At 51.1% G+C, this 21,984-nt stretch overlaps 4 protein-coding genes and 1 non-coding gene across 5 annotated transcripts; 3 read left to right on the top strand and 2 right to left on the bottom strand.

Moving 5' to 3' along the window:
- Nucleotides 1–6: 6 nt before the first annotated feature.
- Nucleotides 7–2,192, bottom strand: ASPACDRAFT_1881814 (MFS transporter). The gene is made up of 3 exons (XM_020198259.1): nt 1,320–2,192; nt 1,028–1,253; nt 7–953 (listed from the first exon to the last, which is right to left on the bottom strand). Exons 1-3 carry the CDS (start codon nt 1,902–1,904, stop codon nt 355–357), a joined length of 1,410 nt encoding a protein of 469 aa, XP_020054696.1. The 5' UTR covers nt 1,905–2,192; the 3' UTR covers nt 7–354.
- An 881-nt stretch (nt 2,193–3,073) lies between these two features.
- On the top strand, nt 3,074–4,300 carry ASPACDRAFT_122161 (cytochrome P450). Its single transcript, XM_020196501.1, has 2 exons — nt 3,074–3,098; nt 3,174–4,300. Exons 1-2 carry the CDS (start codon nt 3,081–3,083, stop codon nt 4,110–4,112), a joined length of 957 nt encoding a protein of 318 aa, XP_020054695.1. The 5' UTR covers nt 3,074–3,080; the 3' UTR covers nt 4,113–4,300.
- A 1,428-nt stretch (nt 4,301–5,728) lies between these two features.
- Nucleotides 5,729–7,097, bottom strand: ASPACDRAFT_53276 (uncharacterized protein; the record flags this gene model as incomplete). The annotated part of the gene is made up of 2 exons (XM_020202727.1): nt 5,729–5,882; nt 5,956–7,097. 2 exons carry the CDS (start codon nt 7,095–7,097, stop codon nt 5,729–5,731), a joined length of 1,296 nt encoding a protein of 431 aa, XP_020054694.1.
- Nucleotides 7,098–8,023: 926 nt separating this feature from the next.
- Nucleotides 8,024–19,834, top strand: ASPACDRAFT_31401 (uncharacterized protein; the record flags this gene model as incomplete). Its single annotated transcript, XM_020199810.1, has 1 exon — nt 8,024–19,834. One exon carries the CDS (start codon nt 8,024–8,026, stop codon nt 19,832–19,834), a length of 11,811 nt encoding a protein of 3,936 aa, XP_020054693.1.
- Nucleotides 19,835–20,247: 413 nt separating this feature from the next.
- On the top strand, nt 20,248–20,318 carry ASPACDRAFT_t211. The gene has a single exon. It is a non-coding gene; the product is annotated as a tRNA-Gly (tRNA).
- Nucleotides 20,319–21,984: the final 1,666 nt, after the last annotated feature.

Below are 21,984 nucleotides of genomic sequence, written 5' to 3'. Positions count from 1 at the left end.
CACCCCATATCGTCGCCTTGCCGGAGGACGTACGACGTGAGAGAGGTGGGGACAGCCCCCTGCATTGCACTGTGAACAGATCATTGTGCCACACTATTACCTCAACAACCTCGCTAACGGTTCACTACCTGTGGTTGCACCACGCTAGTGGGCGCTCTTGCAAGTAAAGACCTCACCACGCCTCACTCCGGCTCTGTATCAATTCCCAGTCATCTATCTTAACATGACCCCGTCCAGCAGGCAAAGCTTACTCCAATCAGTCTGTCTCACTGTACTCCATCAGAGCTATGTATCGTAAGGCCATCGATCTACAACACGCTATTTGCAGACAATTCGTCGGTCGCTGAGGTGACCTTAGAAGGTAACCTCGAACTTCGTTCGAATCTTCTTGCCGTAGTAATAGAAAATGACCGGCACCGGTAACATGAGCAAGGCAATGAACCCGAGCAAGGAGTTGCCCCATCCCAGCCCCAACGTCGCATACATGGAGGGACCTGCAAGTGGCAGGAACGCTCCGACGAATGATCGGACCAGGGTGTTTGCAGCCACGGCAGACGCTGCGTAGGGGCCAAACGCATCAACCATATATGACTGGATGGGCAAAAACGTTCCTATCATACCCAGCCCGATCCAGCCCAAACCGATGATGGGCATGATCCAGTGCACATGCTTGTCGACCGACCAGCCGTACCAGAACAGACCCATAGGCACCAAGGTGCTACCCGGGATCAGCAGAGGCAGTCGGAACTCAGGCTCTGATTGACCATTGTTCTGCGCCGTGAGTCGAATCTGGGTCTTGTCGGACAATGCGCCGAAAATTGCCATCCCAATGGCAGCACCCACCCCGACCCCGATATAGACCAGGCCGGTGTTACCCTGGGTGAAGTGATATGTAGTTTCGTAGATGTGGGTGATTGTCGTGAAAAGCAGGTAGAGGTAACCGAAAACGATTCCTGTGATCGGAAAAAAGCGGTTAGAGACCGCGATTCTGAAAACAGCGAAATGCAAAGCCAGAGTGACAGCTAACCAATATAGATTGAGAATAGCGCTACTATCGGGGACAAGAAGAGCATTTTCAGCGGTCGGACGATGGATTGAACCATGCTGTTCTTCGCATTGACACTCAGAGTCTTGTCAGAGTAGAGATTGGGGTTGCCAGTTTCCTGTTTCAATCGGTTGACTTGACGCTGGAGTAGCACAGGCTCGTAGGTTTCCGACTGGAGGAGTAGGGTAAAGACCAACGCGACACCTGACTGAGAGCAAGAGGGGATGTCAGCACGAAAGCACAATGATTGGTAAGCCAAGCCCCTCGTACTCACCACGATGGCAACCAGCCAAAGGACCCAGCGCCATCCTGCAGCTTCGGAGAGGTAACCACAAGCGATCGGTCCTAGCACCGGACCCATGAGCGGACCTACCCCCCAGATGGCCATGACCAATCCTCTTTCTTGGGGAACAAAGAGATCACCGATCGTTCCCGCGCCCAATGTCATGGGAGCGCTACCGGACAGACCAGCGAGCATCCGAAAGGCCAGGAGAGCACCAAGGTTGGGGGCTAGAGCACAGGCGATGTTCCACACAGCGAAGATGGCTGTGGTGATTTGGTAAACGCTCAGGCGACCATACATCTCCGACAACGGGGCAAGAATAAGGGGGCCAAGGCCGAAGCCGATCAGGTAAATGGAGACTGAGAAGGAGCCAAGAGTCCTGTTGGTGGAGTGAAACTCCTTGAGAACTAAGCCCGTGGCGGGCGCCAGGATGGAAGAAGCCAAGGGGGTCAAGAAAGTCAAGAACGAGACACTGAAGATGTTCAGCCACTTCTTGTGTCTCGGCCAATTGATTGGTCTGGCTGCGTCGTCGGGGCCATCCCAATCGACGACTGCAGAGTCGGCTTCCACCTTCATAGCTGGTCGTACTATCTCTTCAGGTATCCGTTGTGTGTCGTAGTCGACGTTGGTAGTGTTGCTCGCAAGGCGCCAGCGACGTAGGAAGGTGTGTGTGTTGTGAACCAGAGGTGTATCTGCGTTCCATCTGCTTTCAAAGACCGCAGCACGTGCCTCCCTTGGAGTAACCAGTTGTGAAACCCAACCTCCCAATCGGGAGATAATAGGACACTCAGCGTGCGTCCCCTGATGAAAATAGTTGGTGAAGGTCGAAAATTTGAGTACACTAGAATTCGAGGAGAGCTGAGGAGCGTTGAGGAGGGAAAGTCTGGAGCTGAAAGAGGGATGGGAATTGGGAGATGGCCGAAGAGGAAAGAGCAGGTGATTCATAGGTTGGTTGGGAGACGTCAGAGATTCGGGATTCTCGCCCGAATGCCAGACACTGCCCACTGCACGGATAGGTAAATTATAAATTACTCAATGACTCGAAATCTAGGAATACGACCCAAATCATGGTTTGTATATTGATATTTCTGACTCACCTCGTTTCATGCAACTCTGTTCTATAAGGTTGATTCAAGCCTCTGGCACGCTACCATCATGTCGTGGGCTGTAGACTATTCTCTCATGCCGCTCAGAGTAGTCACGTTTGGGGGGATCATAGCAACAGTAGTAGTGGTTACGATACTAGTAAGAGAGGTTACTATGGAGTAAGTATTATAGGCTAACAGATTCATCCAGTATGCCGTCCTCACTGCGGTATACCTGCTCAAATTCCATCCACTTGCCAAATATCCAGGACCGCGGCTTGCAGCCGTGACTCGCCTAGTACATTCCTACCATTTATTATCTGGCACGGTGGTCCGATTCGCCCACCAGGCTCATGAGAAGTACGGCCCGGTCGTGCGGATCGCACCGGATGAAGTTCTGTTTACCTCCAGCAAAGCATGGGAGGTGATCTACGGCCTGCAGCCTGGTCGACTGGAGATGAGCAAAGATACGCCGCTGTTCCGCGGTCCACGAACGCCTCATGCCATCGTCACGGCCGAGCATGATCTCCATCGCCTCTATCGGCGGTTGCTCTCGAAGGGCTTCTCCGAGGCAGCCCTTCGAGAACAGGAGCCCGTAATCCAGGGCAAGATTGACCTGCTGTTGGCACAGCTGCATGGGGAGGCATCGAAAGGCGTCGCGCCAGAGATGACCTCCTGGTTCAATGTGAGCGGACTACATTCCGAGCCAATGGCTGGCGTGATACGCTATTGAGTGTCACTGTATGACCGTCCCTACTAGTTCTTCACGTTCGATCTGATTGGGGAGCTAGCTTTCGGGGAGTCCTTCGGATGCCTGGAAAGCTCCACCTATCAACCATGGGTAGCCATGATCTTCGAGGTCATGAAGTATCGTGGCTTTATGCAGGCCCTCAACTACTATCCCTCTGTGTCCAGCGCACTATTGAGGCTCCTCCCCAAATCCTACGCCGAAACCTTCGCCACTCACAAGCAGCTTACCCATGAGAAGGTCCAGCGAAGGATCGAGAGTAAGGTGACGTACAATGACTTGACCGCCAATCTTCTCAACCCAGACCACAAACTGGAGCGATACCAGATCGACGGTAACTGCTCGACGCTCATTATCGCCGGGAGTGAAACCACCAGCACAGCCCTGAGCGCTACAACGTATTACCTCACTCAATACCCAGAAGCCAAGGCTAAGGTGGTTCAGGAGGTTCGAAGCACATTTCAAAAACCGGGGGAGATCACTTCCATCGGTGTGAATCAACTGAAGTATCTGCCCGCCTGCTTCACCGAGGCTATGCGAAGATTTCCGCCCGGGCCCGCCGTCTTCCCTCGGCGAGTTCCCAAGGAAGGGGCCTGGGTTGCGGGGCAATGGATCCCCGGGAGCATGCAGGTGGGCATCTGTCATTTTGCCGCCAACAACTCACGTCTCAATTTCCAGGATCCCGAGAGATTTATCCCGGAGCGGTGGTTGGGCGATCCGGCGTATGCGAAGGACGATCGACACGCGATGCAGGTGTTCAGTGTCGGGCCCCGCAACTGTCTTGGGCAAAGTCTGGCCAAGCTCGAGTTGCATCTGGTGCTGTGTCGGCTCATCTGGGAGTTTGACTGGCAGCTGTCCCCGGAGTCGGAGAATTGGGACTGCGATACCCCTGTCTTCAACACCTGGGGGGTCAAGCCTTTGCGCATCTTTCTCACCCCGGTCAGCCGCTGAGCGTCTGGATACGTCGATGTGCATGAAATATGGTTAAGGTTGACTTTGTGTGGCAAACTGTAATCTCGGAGGTTTTTCGGGACGGGCGAGACTGTCACCACATATAAGCTTCGGCATGGTAAGGCTATCCAGCCTGTGACATGATCGAGCCGTACCCCATCTCAGCGCTCACATTCATTGAATTCCTGTGATATTCTTGACGATGCCTTGTGCTGAGATGATGTCGAGGATAGTATGAACAATGATCTTCATAAAAGATCGAAATCGAGCTCGATGTCCCGGGCACACAACTCTCTGCGTCTCAATTGTTGAAAAGAAAGCACAGGTTCAGTGGAAAGCTTACTCAAATTCACACCGGACGCACCCAGAGCCACAACATCAGAATCGAGTATAACCCCCGGTATGAATCGGAGAATAATGGTCACACTGAACTGAAAGCCCTTCCAACCCCACCTTGTTCCAAACATAAAATGCTAGAATATTGCCACTGAAGCAAACTGATGTTGCACTCGCCAGGTCGGTTGCAAGGGAGGAGGATCAAGAATAACAACGCAGTGCCACAGTAAGGCAGCAGCCCCATGGCTTCTGCCGTACCTGACCGCCGTCTCGGTTCGTACTTTTCAGGTAGTGCGGCGCGGTACAGTAGACAGGATAGGATTTACACAACGTGAAACATATAAATGTGATCATATTCGATGCCAAACCTGCAGTAGGTGACAAACATCCACGTGAGACTGCTCTACTTTCGTACATTGGTGGTTGGGGCACGAAAAACCAAAATAAAAACATACAACAGAAGGGATTCGCTGGTGGTCACCCACCCAACTACTAACCTCCCGGCGTGTGGCTTAAGTACGGCTGAGCGGACGGGAAGCCCTGTTTTCCACACCCTGTGGTCGTATGTGTTTGTTTTGCCTGTTATCTCACTTATACTCACAAATGATACTTATTTCCAAAACACTTTTCATGCCTATAAATTTGCATTGGTTCTGGTACAAGCTGTTGCTATCTTTGATATTCGTGTATTATGGCGCCCCACTTGACATAGGCTTAGTTGAGACCGTGTCAATGCGACAATTGCGGGTACATTTGGGTGTCCCTCGTAGCAGACAGCTGATGTGCGGTGATATATGTTGACGCGGGAAGACGCCCCATCCACCTTCGTGGTACAAAGCGTCTCAGACAGCACACCAATAAAGCGCTTGATGCTTCAGTCGCCGCATTCTGAACTGACGTAGCCCATATCCATGATCCCAGCAGGTGACACGCATACCCTCAGAGATGTTGGTATACCACCCCGCCTCCCCCCCCCCGACCCCAGCCATGTATTGTTGCGCAACTCGACCGCATATCTGAGGACGCATATACCCTCTAAGTCGGCAAAATGGTGCAGGGTTGGCACACCTACAGATCAACCAAGGAAAGGACTGTTGATATGACAAGAAGACTCGCATTTAACCATGGACAAGAATAACATATGTACGCATCGTAATTCGAGTAACAGGAGAATACATGCTCTAGAGCGGGCAAGTAGCAAGAAGAAAAAGCGAACATGGTTGCGATGACATAGTAGCTGGTACTTCTAAAAGATTAGCATGGTGCGTCAGATCAATCGACTATTGCTCTTTGAACCTCACTGAGGGTCTTCCAAGAGCACAACCCATGGCTTCGAAGGTATGCAAATAGATGCTCATGTACGGCTGGTTTTGCCGGAAGGAGAAAGAGATCCAGGCTTGGACATGTTTTGTGTCGGCAAGATTCTGATCGGGGCTTGGGTTTGTCAACCTGCCATTCTTGTATATAGTGTCTTAGAAAAGGGAAGGTGAAAAGTAGTAGAACTCACTAATAGGCGGCGAGGTCCGACGCGTACGTTGTTGCCATCCCCTCGTAGCCCACACGACTGAAGAATGCTTCTAAGCCATCCGCAGTGACCTTGTCATTTTGACCAAACGATGGAAAGTAGATCTGAGGCTCGGGAAGAAGACTGTTGGGAGACAGGGTGAAATTGGTTATAAAGGGTAGTTGTTCCTGGGGTGACTCGCCAAGCTCAAAGAAGCAATTTGGAAGAGCGCAGCGTCCTTCAGTGATGGGTAGTAGCTGCCACAGCTCCTTCAGTAATTCGAGCCCCGCTATGGTCCCCGGGTCGGTTCGTCGTCCACCGACAGTCCATATATCCGCTATCGAATCCAACTCTAGTTGGGTTTCGTAACAGTAAAGTTTGATTCTAGATTTGGAGGGCTGGACCAGGTCGCAAGAAAGGAAGTGGGGAATGAGTGTCGCGCTCCTCGAGGCCATAAATTCCTGCAATGCTGCCAGTGGTGCTCTTAAACTTCCACCTGGGTCGGCTTTACGTATGGCGTTGAACATCAATTGGTCCTTGGGCGTGCCAGACGCAATTGACTTGATTCGCGGATAGATGTACGCTTTGAAAACGATCCCACCGTCGGGTTCTAGATCAGCAGCTAGTTTGTTCTGGGTTTTGAAACATGGAATCTCCAGTCTATTCTTTCGAATATTCTCAACCTCTTCGTCCGTGACGACTAGCTCTGAGACGAAATGGCTGAACCATTCCAGATCGAGATCTGCAACCACAGCTTTGAGTGCTCTCAGGACCGTGTGAATTTGCTTAGTATTGTAAGGGTCAGTTTCGGACCCCGTCAGAGGCCCGAGGGGCTCAAAGGCGAACCGCAGCAGTGATTTGGAGTAGTTGAAGCTCAATTCAAAAGGCAGTCCAAAGCGGGTCAAGTGACTCTTCCAGCGCATATGTTGGCCCTTTCTGGGGTATGGACCCAGATTAGGAATGACAAATTCACGGTGGATACACAAAAACCGATATTGCGCATGAACCTCGTATTTGGCGGCTGCCATCATGCGTGCAAACATCGGAGCTGTGCTCTGCCACCATTTCACTTCGTCATTACGCGAGAATGCGAAGCTGCGGCTGAGGGTCTGAAATGGTAGAGAGAGCTGAGCTGAGACATCCATTCTGGTCGTGACAAAGAATGTGCGAGCTGTTTTGGTGGGTCAAGAAAGGAACTCCACTCGAAATTAGACTCCCATCACGGTGAGGGGTGACTGCGAATTAGAAGCAGCAACGATATAGCAGTCGATAAATTGAGAATGACTGAGTTTATATGTTCGTAACAAGGAAGCAGGTTCCTATGCAGTATGATTGGGCGTTCCTTTCCACCCCATAATCGTGACCTCGTGCAGGTTGCACCCACCGTCAACTTCCTGGGCATAGCTTCCTAATCGGTTCGAAGGAGACTAGAAGTTCAGCCCTAACGTAGCACATGCCGTGAGTCGCCCAGATACAGAGCCCTCACCAATGACTCTCTAGGGCGATCTAGGCTGCAGACTCGAGTGGTGTGATGTCAATGGCCAGGCATGCGGACATCTATCCCCATATCACCTTGCACAGAAGTTACAATTTCGAGCTTGATGGGTTCCACAGCATGCGTGTCCTTTAAATATTCCTTCTTGGGTCTCTCTGTAACCGTGAAGGAGTACCAAGTCTCGACATGGTTGGTGTGAGTATCGTATATGATTTCTTTCAGCTGACGTCTCGCAAAGTCAATCGAGAGCTGATCGCAGGAAGGTTCAAACTCGCACATCCCAGCCCTTGAATTGCTGGAGCACTTTTCGCACCCAGTTCTACAGGTTTCAGAGAGAGCAACGAGATGGGATGTCCACTTATGCTTCTGGTCAGCGTTACGTGATCCAAACCTAATCGCTGGGGTGCTTACCCAGAGGACCTGAGGACATCCTTTCGAGCCCAGAACCGTGGTCAAGACTGAGAGTATATAGCATTGTGTCCCAACTATGCAACAGAAGGCTGACCTGCTTCACCTGCTGCAGAGAGATGACAAGTGAGATTGGAGCTTTCATCCAAGAGAATATCAAGAAAGACAATGAAAGAACCGATTGCAATTGTGGGTAGTTCCTGCCGGTTCCCAGGCGGTGTAACCTCTACGGCCGAACTCTGGGAGCTTCTCTACAATCCACGCGATGTCTTGACCGACTTCCCTTCCCATAAACTCAACCTCTCCGGCGTCTATCATCCTGACCCTGATCACCTTGGCTCCACAAACGTCCCAAACAGAGCCTATCTCCTGCACACCGATCACCGTCACTTCGATGCTGCCTTCTTCGGAATTTCTCCTTCCGAAGCTGAGTGCATGGATCCTCAGCAACGGGTGTTGTTGGAAACAACATACGAAGCCCTGGAGGCTGCAGGATATACCCTTCAGCAAATGCAAGGATCCTCGACTGCGGTGTTTGTCGGCGTCATGACTTCAGACTATCATGACATCCAAATGCGTGATCTAGATTCTGCTGGGAGGTGGAATGCGACCGGAACAGCCCCTAGTCTGTTGTCGAATCGATTAACGTATTTCTTTGACTTGAAAGGCCCATCGATTACGATCAACACCGCGTGCTCGAGCTCTTTGGTCGCGCTGCACTATGCTGTTCAAAGTCTAAGGAATCAGGAAGCGGAGCTAGCCATTGTTGCAGGAGTCAATCTGATTCTGGACGTGGGAACATACGTTAGCGAATCGAAACTACATATGTTGTCGCCTACATGCAGGTGTCGAATGTGGGATGAAGCGGCCGACGGCTACGCCCGGGGTGAGGGATGTGCTTCTGTCATTCTGAAACCGCTAAACCACGCGATAGCCGACGGCGATACCATAGCAGGCATAGTCAGAGAGACATTAATTAACTCAGACGGCCGCTCGCCCGGGATTACGATGCCGAGTGTTGAGGCTCAGGCAAGCCTGATTCGGCAAACATACCTGAACACTGGTCTTGATCCCGTCAGAGATCGGTGTCAGCTTTTCGAATGCCATGGAACAGGCACACCCGCAGGGGATCCTGTTGAAGCCCAAGCAATCCAAAGAGTTTTCTTCCCCAAAGACTCCACGTTCAACGCAGCCGACAAGCTTCATGTAGGGTCCATCAAAACACTCGTGGGACATTTGGAAGGTTGTGCTGGCCTGGCAGGACTACTAAAAGCAGTCGAATGTATCAAAAACCGTACGATTACTGCGAATTTGCTTTTCGATAAGCTCAACCCAAGGATCGAACCATTCTACAACCATATAGAAGTTCCAACTCAAAATCTCAGATGGCCTTCTCTAGTCCCAAACAACCCACTGCGTGCCAGTGTGAACTCATTTGGATTCGGCGGAACCAATGCGCACGCCATCATTGAGAGTTATACGCCTCTCACAGATGTAAGTTCACAGAGAGACGATGTGCTTGAAAGTGCCAATCGAGACCTACTCGTAGGTCCGTTTGTGTTCTCTGCCAAGACCCGGTTCTCATTAATGCAAAATCTTCAGCTCACGGCGAATTATGTCAGAAGCCATCCCTCGACAAGTTTGAACGACTTAGCATGGGTGCTAAGTTGCAAAAGAACGTTTCTTCCCTTGAGAACATCGTTCTCTGCGAATAGCCGCGATGAGCTTTTGGGCATGATTGAGAGAACCGTTAAAATGAAAGAATCGGACCTTGAAGCCGATCTCAATCGCTCGGCACGAATGAGCCCGAAGGAAAAGAGTGCTATTCTTGGTATTTTTACTGGTCAAGGTGCACAATGGGCAGCCATGGGCCGTGATCTGGTCCAGTCCTGCCCCATATTCCGAGACTCAATTGAAAAATGTCAGCGAGCACTAGAGGGTCTGCCGGATGGACCTTCATGGTCGCTACAGAATGAACTTACTGCAGACGAACCATTTTCGAGAGTCGCCGAAGCGGAATTAAGCCAGCCACTGACGACAGCAATTGAAATTGCAATTTGCGATCTTCTCAGTGCTGCTGGTATACAGCTTGATGTTGTTGTGGGCCACTCTTCGGGAGAGATTGCCGCTACCTATGCCGCTGGGATCCTATCGGCAGAGGACGCCATCAAGATCGCCTACTATCGTGGATACCACGCTAGACAGGAGAGCACCAGGTGCTCATCACGGCCCGGTGCAATGATGGCCGCCAGCCTATCTTATACCGAGGCGACGCAATTCTGCACCCAGCCACTGTTTCGGGGAAGAATCGTTGTTGCAGCCAGTAATTCACCCACAAGTGTGACCCTTTCAGGTGATCGCGATGCCATCTTCGAAGCCAAAGTACAATTTGACAACCGAAATACATTCTCTAGGATCTTGAGGGTCGATGTAGCCTATCATTCTCATCACATGCGCGCTTGTGCAGACGCATACTTGACATCTTTGAAGGCGTGCAATATCCGAGGGAGATCACCACGAGAAGGATGCAATTGGACTTCGAGCGTAAAGGAGAACGACTTCTCTCTAGATACTGATATGTCTGCTCTATCTGGTCAGTATTGGGTGGACAACATGGTGCAGCCCGTGCTCTTCTCGCAGGCGTTGGAACTTTCGTTTCAGAGGAATAGCCTGCCTGACTTGTGCATTGAAGTTGGACCCCATCCAGCACTCAAAGCCCCCGTCATGGAGACGATTAAAAGAGTTACCGACAAGGAGACTCCATATGTATCGATGTTGAGACGTGCAGTAGCTGACGTGAAAGCCGCATCATTGGCCGTGGGCTTGGTCTGGGAACTTCTTGGACCTCACCGTGTTGACCTTGGCGGATATCGCCGTTCGTTTGAGCTACCGAAACCTAAATTACTCAGTGAACTGCCGAATTACTGCTGGGACCACCGAAGAGAACACTGGAGAGAATCTCGCATGTCGCGCAATTATCGTCTTCAGGGGCCAGACTCACAGCAGTCGCTGGGTCAACGAATATATGATTGCCTGTCTCGGGAGACTCAATGGAGAAAGATTTTGCGTTTGGAAGAGATACAGTGGCTGCAGGATTATAAATACCACGGGGAACCACTGCTCTGCGCTGGACTTTTTATATCTCGTGCCCTGGAGGCAGCAACGTCTTTCGTCAACCATAGTCCTGTTTCGCTTGTCGAGATACGGGACTTGGAGCTCACTATGCCCTTGAAGCTGGAAAGACATGACTCGGAAATTGAATGCGTAAGCAAAATACGGGTCTCGAGTGGAGTGTCCAAGTCTTATTCGGAGTCCGTTATCGATCTTGACTTTGCTTGCGATGCCTCCACTGACTGCGATGCAAAACTCCAAAGTCTTTGCACAGCCCGTGTAATTCTTCATTTGGGCAGGGCTCACACGGATGAGTTGCCTGAACGATCCCCGAGGCAACCTTGTCTGACGCAAGTGGACCCAGATGTCCTGTACGAGCTTTTGGAGCATCGTGGTCTTGTCTGTGAAGGCCCATTTCGGGCAATCAAGACGTTGCGTCGGACGCTCAATCATGCTAGCGTATGCGCTTGTTGGCCAAAAGACACAACCTCACCATCATCACTACTCGTCGCTGCCTTTGAAACTGCATTTCAAACCCTAATTACAGCATTCAATTCGCCCTTGGTGCGAACAAACTGTTCATTCTATTTGCCTTCCAGAATCAATCGCCTCGCCGTAAATCAGGATCTGGTGCATCGAGTCCTATGCGATGCCGCTGACCTGGACATCGATGGATTTATCATATCATCTGACCCTTGTAAGATTGAGGGTGACTTTTCAATCTTCGACTGCCAAGGAAACTCGATTGCTCAGGCAGACGGCGTGCTCTTGAGGTCTACGAGTGAGCATAGATCTTTATGTCAAAATAGTCTTTTCTCTCGGATTGTCTGGGAACGTGATCCATTCACATGCTTTGGGTTGATTGATGAGCACCAACCCAAGGATGAAGAGGAGATTCTAGCTATTTCTACAGAAAGAATAGCTCTGTTCTACGCGCAAAAATCATTGTCTGAGATTGACCCACGTGAAGTCGCAACATTCAAAGCCCACCACCGTCATCTGTACAATGAGCTTGATCAAGCAGTTCGAGCAGTCAAGAAAGATCCCCAAAGCACTTTGCTGCAGATTGAATGGCTTGGAGATTCTGACACTATTGTCAAGAGCCTCACAGAGAGGTTCTCGGGGAGGGCGGAGGTCAATATGCTACAATGCGTCGGCTCACATTTAGCATCGTTTCTGCGAGGGCACAAGGCTCCGAGCCTGGGGCATAGCCACCTCAACCGGTTGTTCTTGGAGGGTCTGGCTTTTAGCTCGACGCACAAACAGCTCTGTGATACCGTCAAGCGCATCGTGCACAAGCACCCTCATATGCATATACTTGAGTTTGGCGCAGGGAGTCGTCCTATGAGTATGGCCTCGAAGACTGTGGGTGATGCATGTGCTTCATATTGCTATACGTGCATTTCTCAAGAGCTTGTTGATGCAGCAAGAAGTGCATGCAATGATTGCACGGACAAGATCTCATTCAAGGTTGCAGATCTCAGAGGGGACCTTACTCAGCAAGGCTTTGGTCATGCGAACTATGACCTGGTGATCACAACTCTTTTGCACTTTGCAACTCCGGACATTGAGCCATCATTGAAGGAAATTCGGCGACTGTTGAAGCCCGGGGGTTACATTGTTCTCATGGAGATAACAGGTCAGATGGTGATGTCCCTGCTCATTTGTATGGGCATGTTTCCCGAGTGGTGGCATGGCAATGAGCCGAGACAGCTAAGCTGGAAAGGCGTTTCGCCAATGGAGATTGACAGGCACTTGCGCGCTGCAGAATTCTCGGGCATTGATACTGTGACTCAAGATATGCCTGACGGCACAGCAAGCTATCTTTCCGTGGTGGTCTCACAAGCTGTGAACACTACTATGGACATGCTTCGTGAGCCAATTAGGTTTGTGGATCGTTTGCCTCTGCCGCAGAAAGTAATGCTCGTAGGAGGTAAGACTTGGGTAGAATCACGCTTGATTCAGGGCTTGACGCGAGACTTCGCGCAGTGTGGTGTGGCTGTTAGTCTTATGGAAGACATCGATGATTTCGATCCAGTCACTATAGAAGATGGACTACCGGTCATATCTGCGATTGAAATCGAGAAGACGTTACCTCTCAGTGAGGTTACGCCTCGGAAACTGTTGTCCGTACACCGATTGTTCGAGCGTTCGAAATCCGTACTTTGGTTGTCATCCGCGCCTTACAGTGGTCACTCTTTTCACAGTATCACTCTTGGATTAGGGACAGTGGTAATGTCTCAGCATCTAGATGCTCGACTGCAGTTCTTGGCTGTGACAGAGCCAGGTGCAATCAGCTCAAATGTGGTTCTAGAGGCCTTCCTGCGCCTCTTGTGGTCGCGCCTTCCACAGATTGCTGGAAAGAAGATGCTATGGACACATGAGCCAGAGATTCGCTTCGACGGTCGCAGTTATTTTATCCCACGCTTGGTCCGGGACGGGAAAAGAGACAAAGGACACAGAACGCAGCTTCTAAGACTCACCGAGGAAGTTTACCCTGATCAGGTTCCAGTCGAGCTGCGTCTTACTTCCAGCGAAACGGGAACAGTGCGCATACAGCGTCTCCTTAAACTTCCCTCGCGAGGCGCCGAGACGATTACTATCAAGACGCAATATTCAATTCCACTATTTTCACAAGGCTCCAAAAGACGGTTCATGTGGCTGGGTGCCACTCAGGACAAAAGTACAACAGTGATGGGCATCGGAGAGCACAACTCGTCAGTCATTCGGGTCCGCCCAGACGAGATTTACGTTCTGGATAAGAAAGATGAGATTACGCCCGCGGCTCTACAGGCTATATCCAGCTTCCTCATTGCTGATCTCATATCATCAGCGGTTCAGCATCCAGGCTCCGTTTTAATCTACGAGCCCAACGTAATCTTGGCCGCTGCTCTTCAAGCAAGTCCGCGCTGGCGCAGACGAGAGGTCTACTTTGTGACGTCCACCAGGCGAGATCAAGTGGGGAGCAGATGGATCGGATTACACCCTCAAGCAACCCGCCGGATGATTCAGCAAGCCCTGCCGACAGGTATATCATACCTCGTTGATCTGGCCACAGGCTGGAGTGGCACGCTTAGGTCAAATGTTCATAGCCTTTATAGCAATATCTCGCTAGATTCAATGTGCATCGTGGGCGCGAAGTCTGCTGAGTGCAGGGAGCTACTCACTCGAGCTTATGCGGATGCGAAAGCACATCCCCTGAACCTGTCTTCGTTTGCTCAGCGCACCTACGCGTTGAATGAGGTTATCAATATGCCGGAATCTGCCTACACCCATCCAACAATTATTGACTGGACTAAATCGACCAAGGTCTCAATTCCGGCCGAAGGTCCCTGTTCTCCTGACATCTTCTCTCCGAAGAAAAGTTACCTCATGGTTGAGATGATAGCCCCGCTTGGGCTGTCCTTGATCTCCTGGATGGTACGACACGGCGCCAGAACTTTTGTCATCACAAGCAGGACCGGCCAAGTAGATCGGGAATGGGTCGAAAACATCTCCAAGTTTGGGATATGCGTCAAATCGATGACGATGAATGTGTCTCAGAAAGAGTCTTTGTCGCTGGTCTACGACAGAATTAGCGCCACCATGCCGCCAATTGGTGGAGTGGCTTACGGAGCAATGAGTCTCTCTGCTGAGGTATTCGAGGATGAGGCCGTTGATGACCTCAACATTGCTTTTGATATGAAGATCAAAGGATCATGCTACCTTGATCAGCTCTTCTCTAAGCCTACCCTGGAGTTCTTCGTTCTGTTTTCATCGTTAGGGGGTGTAAAGGGCATCCCTGAGCAGCCTTATCAGAACGCGGCCACACATTTTATGTGTGACCTAGTGCAGAAACGTCGGGCCAAGGGCTTAGCAGCATCAATCATTCAGATGGGAATGGTTGTTGATGTGGGAATCTGTGCTGGTCAAACCAGACGCGAGCTCGATCACCTGATCTGCCAGGGTTATCTGGCGTTGTCGGAGAGAGATATCCACCATGCCTTTGCGGAGGCCGTGACCGCTTCCGACGCGAAGTCGAAAGATGGCGCAGAGATTATTATCGGTTTCTCATCAGTCACGCGACGACGCGACGACCAGGACATTCCGCCATGGTGTTCGAATCCAGTTTTCTCCCATTTTACCTCGAGTGAGATGATCCATGAAAAGCAAAAAGAACCAGTTGCCACGAATGTCACCATCAAAGAAAGACTCTCAGAGTCAAGATGCGGTGCAGAAGCCCGTGACTTGATGCTGAGTTTCTTATCCAGGCGATTACAGTCCGTGCTCCAACTCGACGCGGAAAGCATGCGTACAGATGTCCCACTCCTCGATCTTGGCTGTGACTCCTTGGTAGCGGTTGAGATTGGCAGCTGGCTTAAGAAAGAAATCGGAGTCGAAATACCAGCTATTGATGTGTTGTACAATACCGCGGTTGGGGTCTGTACAGATGTTGTTGCACTATCCCTAGGGCAGAAGTTGCGAGACCATGAGAACGATCAGTCTATGCAGACTGCCATAAGTATCATGACGAGCTCCGACCAATGCCTTAGCAGTCGAGACCGCGTCAGCTCGGCGACTTCAGAAAGCTCGACCGCCGCATGTTCTACATCAAAGGCAGAGCCTGACCTTGTTCTCACTCGAGACTTTACACGCGTCGAGCTCATGTCTCCATACCAGTCCCTGATCTGGTTTGCAGGACATTACATGAAAGACCCGACGCAATACAATGTTGTGATATCCTACAAAGTTGATGGCTCCTTTCAACTTGAAAGATTCAAACGAGCGTTAGAGCAAACGGTTTCAAGGCACGAATCCCTACGCACGTCATTCTTTAAGGACCATGTAAGTGGCGAGCTCGTGCAAGGGATTCTAGGAAGAGCGAGGCCCTTCTTTCATCATGTGAAGACCTCGGATCCGGAAATCATTTCCGAAGAATTCAAGAAGGCGGCGCTTCACAACTGGTCGTTGGAGGAAGGAGAGACCTTCCGAGTCACCGTGGTGTCAGTCAAACCCGGGCGCCACACTGTGATATTCAGCTATCATCACATTATCATGGCTGGGGTCAGCTGGTCCACCTTTCTCAGAGAAGTTAAAGCCTTTTACGAGATGAGGCCGCCAACCTTCAATGCCACAAAGTACATCGACTACTCTGTAATGCAGAATCAGGCTATTCAGAGCGGTGCATTCTCGAAGGACATAGAGTACTGGAAGCGGCGACTCTCACCTTTGCCGGATGTGATGCCTCTACTTGGGCTTGCCAAGGTGAAATACAGAACAGCCACGGACAACTACAAGGCGCATACGACTACGCGTACAATCGGGCGAGAGCTTGCAGAAAGTGTTCGAAACTCGAGTCAAAGACTTCGGGGCACGGCGTTTCATTACTACTTGGCGACGCTCCAAATTCTTTTTGCAAAGCTGCTGAATATTGAGAGCATGTGCATCGGCATGAGCGATGCGAATCGAAAACATGAGCAGTACCTCAACACGGTTGGCTACTTTGTCAATCTGTTGCCTCTGCAGTTCCGGATTGTGCAGGATGATAGCTTTGCTAGTGTGTTCCAGCGAACGTCACGCGATGTTCTCTCGGCGCTGTCGCACTCGTCAATGCCCTCGAATCTCGTCGTTGACCACCTCGACATTCCGCGAACCTCAACGCACACGCCACTGTTTCAGGTGGCCATCAACTATAGAGTAGGGGAGATTACTGAGATGTCTGTGGAGGATTTCAAATTGACCTACGAACGTAGCGTCATGGGGAACGCACCGTATGACATGTCCTTTCACATCACTCCTACGGCGCTCGGAACCTGCATCTTAGATGTCACCTGTCGAGATTACCTCTACAGTCCCGAGGCTGCAGGGCTGGTCCTGGACATGTATATTAACCTGCTAGCTGAATTTGCATCCAACTCTTCCCTGTCAGTACAGCAATGCGCCCTGTTCTCGAGCAATAGTGATGAAACCCATTTGTCCGTCCGCCGGGGCACGCGGATCCGTCATCGATGGCCGGAGACGTTGTCGGCACGGTTCCGCACAATTTTACAAAGCTGCGCCGACAGGACCGCCGTCATTGAGGAAAAAGAAAGATACACATACTCTTGCTTGGACACGCGTATGGGCTTCATAGCGAATGCTCTCACTGAAAGAAGAATCACCCCCGGAACAAAGGTCGCGGTTCTCTGCCAGCCATCCCTGGATTCGGTGGCGAGCCTGCTAGCGATTCTTCTCACCGGCGCTGTCTATGTACCTCTCGATCTCAGTAGCCCAATGTCGAGACATAGTGCCATTATAGAAGCCTCGGGCACAGATGTGATACTCTGCTCGGCTACGACGCTTAATTCAGCCTCCACTCTTGGTGTGGCGACTATCATCAATGTGTCTGCGGCGCAGGAGCACTCGGACCCGACGACAGATTTCAACCGTGATGGTACGTCTCCATCAGTCCTACTGTATACCAGCGGCTCCACAGGCAAACCGAAAGGGGTCTTGCTCTCGCAAGTTGGCTTCATCAATTACCTCGCCGCAAAGGCCGAGGAACTTCACTTGGACTATAATGTCACCGTCTTGCAGCAGAGCTCCTTGGGATTTGACATGGGGCTTGCTCAGACACTTAACGCAATCATGAATGGAGGGAAGCTCGTCATCGTCCCACAGGCGGCGCGAGGAGACCCTATCGAGGTTGCCAAGTTAATCCGGCGGGAGAAGGTGACATTCACGCTTGCCACGCCGTCCGAGTACATGGTTATTCTCCAGCACGGATGTAAGTATCTAGAGGACTACACCTCATGGCGCCACGCCTGCCTCGGTGGTGAACCATTTACAGACCAACTGAAGCGAGAGTTTGTGCAACTGGGCCACAGATGTCCTGTTGTTCAGGATTCCTACGGCGTAACAGAAATCTCTGCTTGCACGACTTTCGAGACCATGAACGTGTCTCAGCTCAAGGAAGCGCGCAGCGTCGGGAAGCCCATCCCCAACACTTCCATATATATCCTGGGTGATGACGATAATCTAGTGGGAATTGGTGTGCCTGGCGAGATATGTATCGGTGGAGCTGGAATAGCCCTTGGGTACTTGGACGAAGAACAAACGCGGTTGAAATTCGTCGAGGACCGGTTTGCGAGTGAAGAGGATATTGCTCGGGGGTGGACTCGGATGTACCATACTGGCGACAAAGGCCGCATGCTTCAAGATGGCTCACTTATCCTTCTCGGTCGTATGGACGGAAACACGGAGATCAAACTCCGTGGTCTTCGAATTGACCTGGACGACGTGGGAGCTACATTGGTGAATTGCTCTTCGGGCATGATCTCGGCTGCTGTTGTTTGCGTCAAGGGTGATGGTGATTCCAAATACCTCGTGGCTTATGTTGCGATTGCCCCCGGCCGCACGAGTACCGACTCCGACCTTCAACGGCTTGCGACCAGTCTTCCCCTGCCACAGTACATGTGTCCTGCGCTGGTGGTGCGCCTGGACAATTTACCACGGACCGCGAATGGCAAGGTCGACCGAAAGGCAATCGAGGCTTTGCCGGCTTCGAGCGCAAATGGACCATCGCAGGAGAACAGGCGTTTGACCTTGGGTGAGGGCGAGCTCAAGCTCCTTTGGAGGGGAATCTTACCCGACAAGCCTCAGATCCAGCCCGAGTCGGACTTTTTCATGCTCGGGGGGAATTCTCTACTCCTGATCAAGCTCCAAGGTGCGATTCGCACTTCCATCGGGGTGCATATCACACTTCGCGAGCTGTACGCTGCAAGTACTCTATCCAGCATGGCGCTTAAGGTTGCCTCACGGAAGGCTGAAACCCCAATGGCAACGATCAACTGGTACGAGGAGACAGCTGTCCCGGAAGCGATACTCCAAGAGACAAGCTCGCGCTCGGAGCCGCGCCGCTCCAGAGAATCAGCAGGCATTGAGATCATTCTGACAGGGGCGACTGGATTTCTCGGGAGGACAATCCTACGAGCCCTGCTTCAGAAGTCCGAAGTCAACAAGATTCACTGCCTTGCCGTGGAGAAGGGTCAGGATGACGTGCTCCCGTCAAGTAGTAGTGTCGGGGTCTACTATGGCAGCCTCCTCGATCCCACCCTGGGACTGTCCACCGCCGAGTCGGACACCCTGCAATCGTGTGTCGATGTAATCATCCACGCGGGGGCGCATGGACACTGTCTCAACACTTATCGCTCCCTCCGAACGCCTAACCTGAGGTCCACGCACTTCCTCGCGGGGTTTGCGTGTCGAGCCCGAATCCCCCTGCACTACGTCTCCTCCCCGCGTGTCATCCTTCAATCAGGCCAGACATCTCTGGGCCCTATCTCCGTCGCGTCCTACCCGCCGCTCGCCAGCGGCTCTGAGGGATTTACGGCTACGAAATGGGCGAGCGAGGCTTTCCTGGAGCACCTCGCCGACCGAACCGGATTGTCCGTCTACATCCACCGGCCATGCACCCCGATCGGTGATAACGCACCAGACCAGGACGCCCTCAACTCCTTGCTTCATTTCTCGGACCGCCTCAGCGCCACTCCCCGACTCACCAACATGGGCGGGTTCCTCGACTTCCAGAAAGTCGAGATCATCGCCGAGAGAATTGCCTCGGAGGTGACGTCATCGGTATCGGACAGCACATCGCCTTCTTCATCCTCCTCGTCATCGTCTGTTCATTTCCGCCATCACACGGGGAATGTCAGAATCCCAGTCAAGAGCTTCAAGGGATACATGGAGAAAGTCCACGGTCGCCCGTTCGCGGAGCTGGGGCTGACAGAATGGTCGGCGAAGGCGCTGGAGTTGGGAATGGAGCCGTTGATCCCGGCCTTCTTAGATGCGGTGGCGGAGAGCTCGGAGACGATGTATTTCCCTTTCCTTGGGGAGGAATCTGACGGGTAGCTGTCAAGTGAAAAGAATCTTATGAGGGGGGTTGCCAAGCCGCTCGGAATGCTGCGGGAGATTGTAATGTACTTGGTTGATGGCGGTGGTATGATCGTGATCGTAAGGTGATGGAAGGAACTCAGTGATTTTATAATGGAAGCTCTTGCTGGAATCTTGTATATGTGCTGTACACTGGGGGCGTGTGAGTAAGAAGGAGTCCGCACGTGCCTTTCGAGAGAAATTGGTTTTGTGCGCATTGCTGAGTAATTGGTAGCTATTCCCCATATAAGTCTTATGCTGAAGGCATAAATCGGGCACAAGCTGTCGGATGAGTTTAAGTACAGTTACTGTACTCCCATACCATCCGGTGATGAGCGCAGAGATAAAAGTATGGTTGTAGAGTACAGACTAGAAAGCTACCATATCAATCAGCATCATTGGTCTAGTGGTAGAATTCATCGTTGCCATCGATGAGGCCCGTGTTCGATTCACGGATGATGCATTAAATTTCACTTTTTACCCACGGCCCCCCTTGTGCTACGACCGCTGCGCGGGTATGGTTTTCGAAGAATTCGATATGATTTTTGTTCCCGAACAATAATCAAATTACGCCATACTGTCTGCTCCCTGCGAATGAATAGACCCATATGATTCCTCCTTTTTGGCTTTCGTATCTATTGCTCTACAAGCTTTCACATAGGCCCCCCGGTCACAAAGGCTTTTTTTAAAATCATCGGCTGGTCTGCTCTATATTGATCAATCGAACCCCGTAAACGGAGCTGTAAGGCATCCTTATACCTTAATGAGAAGCTCTGTTTTTTCTTTGATTACCGATTAACCTCACGGCGGCACGTGAAAATCTGTAACAACAGCACCAGCTACACCAGACAGCACCCCACCATTCTTCCATTACTCAATCAGCCAGTGTGATACTACGCATGTAGATGAACTAAGCCAGGCAAGAATTCCATTCTTGAGGAAAAAAGAGAAGAGGATGGCCTGAAGGGCCTTCGCTCTGAACTAATTACTTGAATACTACATGGGTGCCTAAGGCACCCATGTGTGAATGCCTGACGGGCTAAGGAGCCCGACAGCCAGGGAAGCTATATTCTACTCACAGTGTCGGCATAGGTAGCCTATACTTAGACGGTAGTCACATAGCATAGTAAAAATCGCTTAGCTAGCCTTATTAGTACTACCATTGTGCTCCCATAAAGTTAATTGTATTACAGTAAAAAACAATCACCAAGGATTTAAAATATGTTTATTCTTGACTACCTTCGATATAAGAACATGTCAGGATGTTGAGGGCTACCTGTGGGCCAAGGCTCCAGCTAGCCCTAAAAGCTCAAAGTTCATAGGAGCTGTTCACTCTGGAACACATTTTCCTGGATACTCCTCTTCCCCCCCCCCCCCCCCGACTCTCTTCCAAGGAGTAAAAGATATTGAGATTTTGGGACGACAGAAGGTAGAATGAGTTGATATCCCGGGGTTAATGGACAAAGTTCTCGACAAGGTTCTGTAACAACAGTAGGCGCGTATTGAGAAATTTTGGGGAAAAGAGGCCATAGTTATAAGTTCCATGGTGCATAGCTCCTGTTAGATGTGAACTTAGGGCTAGTCATCTGAAGCCCTAGCCCTAAAGTAGTAGACCTTGACATCCTGACACTTCGATATATCGATATGACTATGTATAGATAGAGTACAGAGTAGAAGTTCTACTGGCCTTTTGTATCTTTGCAGTGGTCTGCCTCCCACTATCAATGGAGTTCTGAGTTACTCGTCAGTCGTTTCATCTACAGTTTTGATCCCTCACACTATGCGATCCTTGTTGCCATCGCCACTCTGGCGATTCCGGGTCATGTTAAAGGGACAAAAGCAGTCGAACTTTTGTCGACTACTTAGCACGGGTCCTATAGATGAGTAGAAATGAGAAGTGGTCGGTCGCCAGACCTTTCGTTTGCGCGGCGACCAGGAATGTATGCGATTGCTTCATGCCTCAGGCACCAAAGAACGTGGAGGTGGGGCATGCAGTGCTCGCAGGCTTCAGTCTCGAAGTAAGAGTAGACTACGTACTGTGCAGTACCCAAGTTGACGGATAAATTTGGTGCAGTTGTTTGGCTTGCTCGGGTGGACAAGTGGGGCTAAGCTACGGCCCCTTCGACCCG

Source organism: Aspergillus aculeatus (assembly GCF_001890905.1).
Source record: "Aspergillus aculeatus ATCC 16872 unplaced genomic scaffold ASPACscaffold_11, whole genome shotgun sequence".
NCBI classification, from domain to species: Eukaryota; Fungi; Ascomycota; class Eurotiomycetes; order Eurotiales; family Aspergillaceae; genus Aspergillus; species Aspergillus aculeatus.
Note: the sequence above shows the minus strand (reverse complement) of the source record. Positions and strands in the feature narration are given on the sequence as shown.

Excerpts from the sequence above, each read along its gene's own strand:
- ASPACDRAFT_1881814 (XM_020198259.1), bottom strand. The coding sequence starts at position 1,904 with ATGAAGGTGGAAGCCGACTCTGCAGTCGTCGATTGGGATGGCCCCGAC. Across the intron at positions 1,254-1,319 it reads TTTGGCTGGTTGCCATCGTG|TCAGGTGTCGCGTTGGTCTT; the intron begins GTGAGTACGAGG and ends TCTTGCTCTCAG. Across the intron at positions 954-1,027 it reads GCTATTCTCAATCTATATTG|GAATCGTTTTCGGTTACCTC; the intron begins GTTAGCTGTCAC and ends TTCCGATCACAG.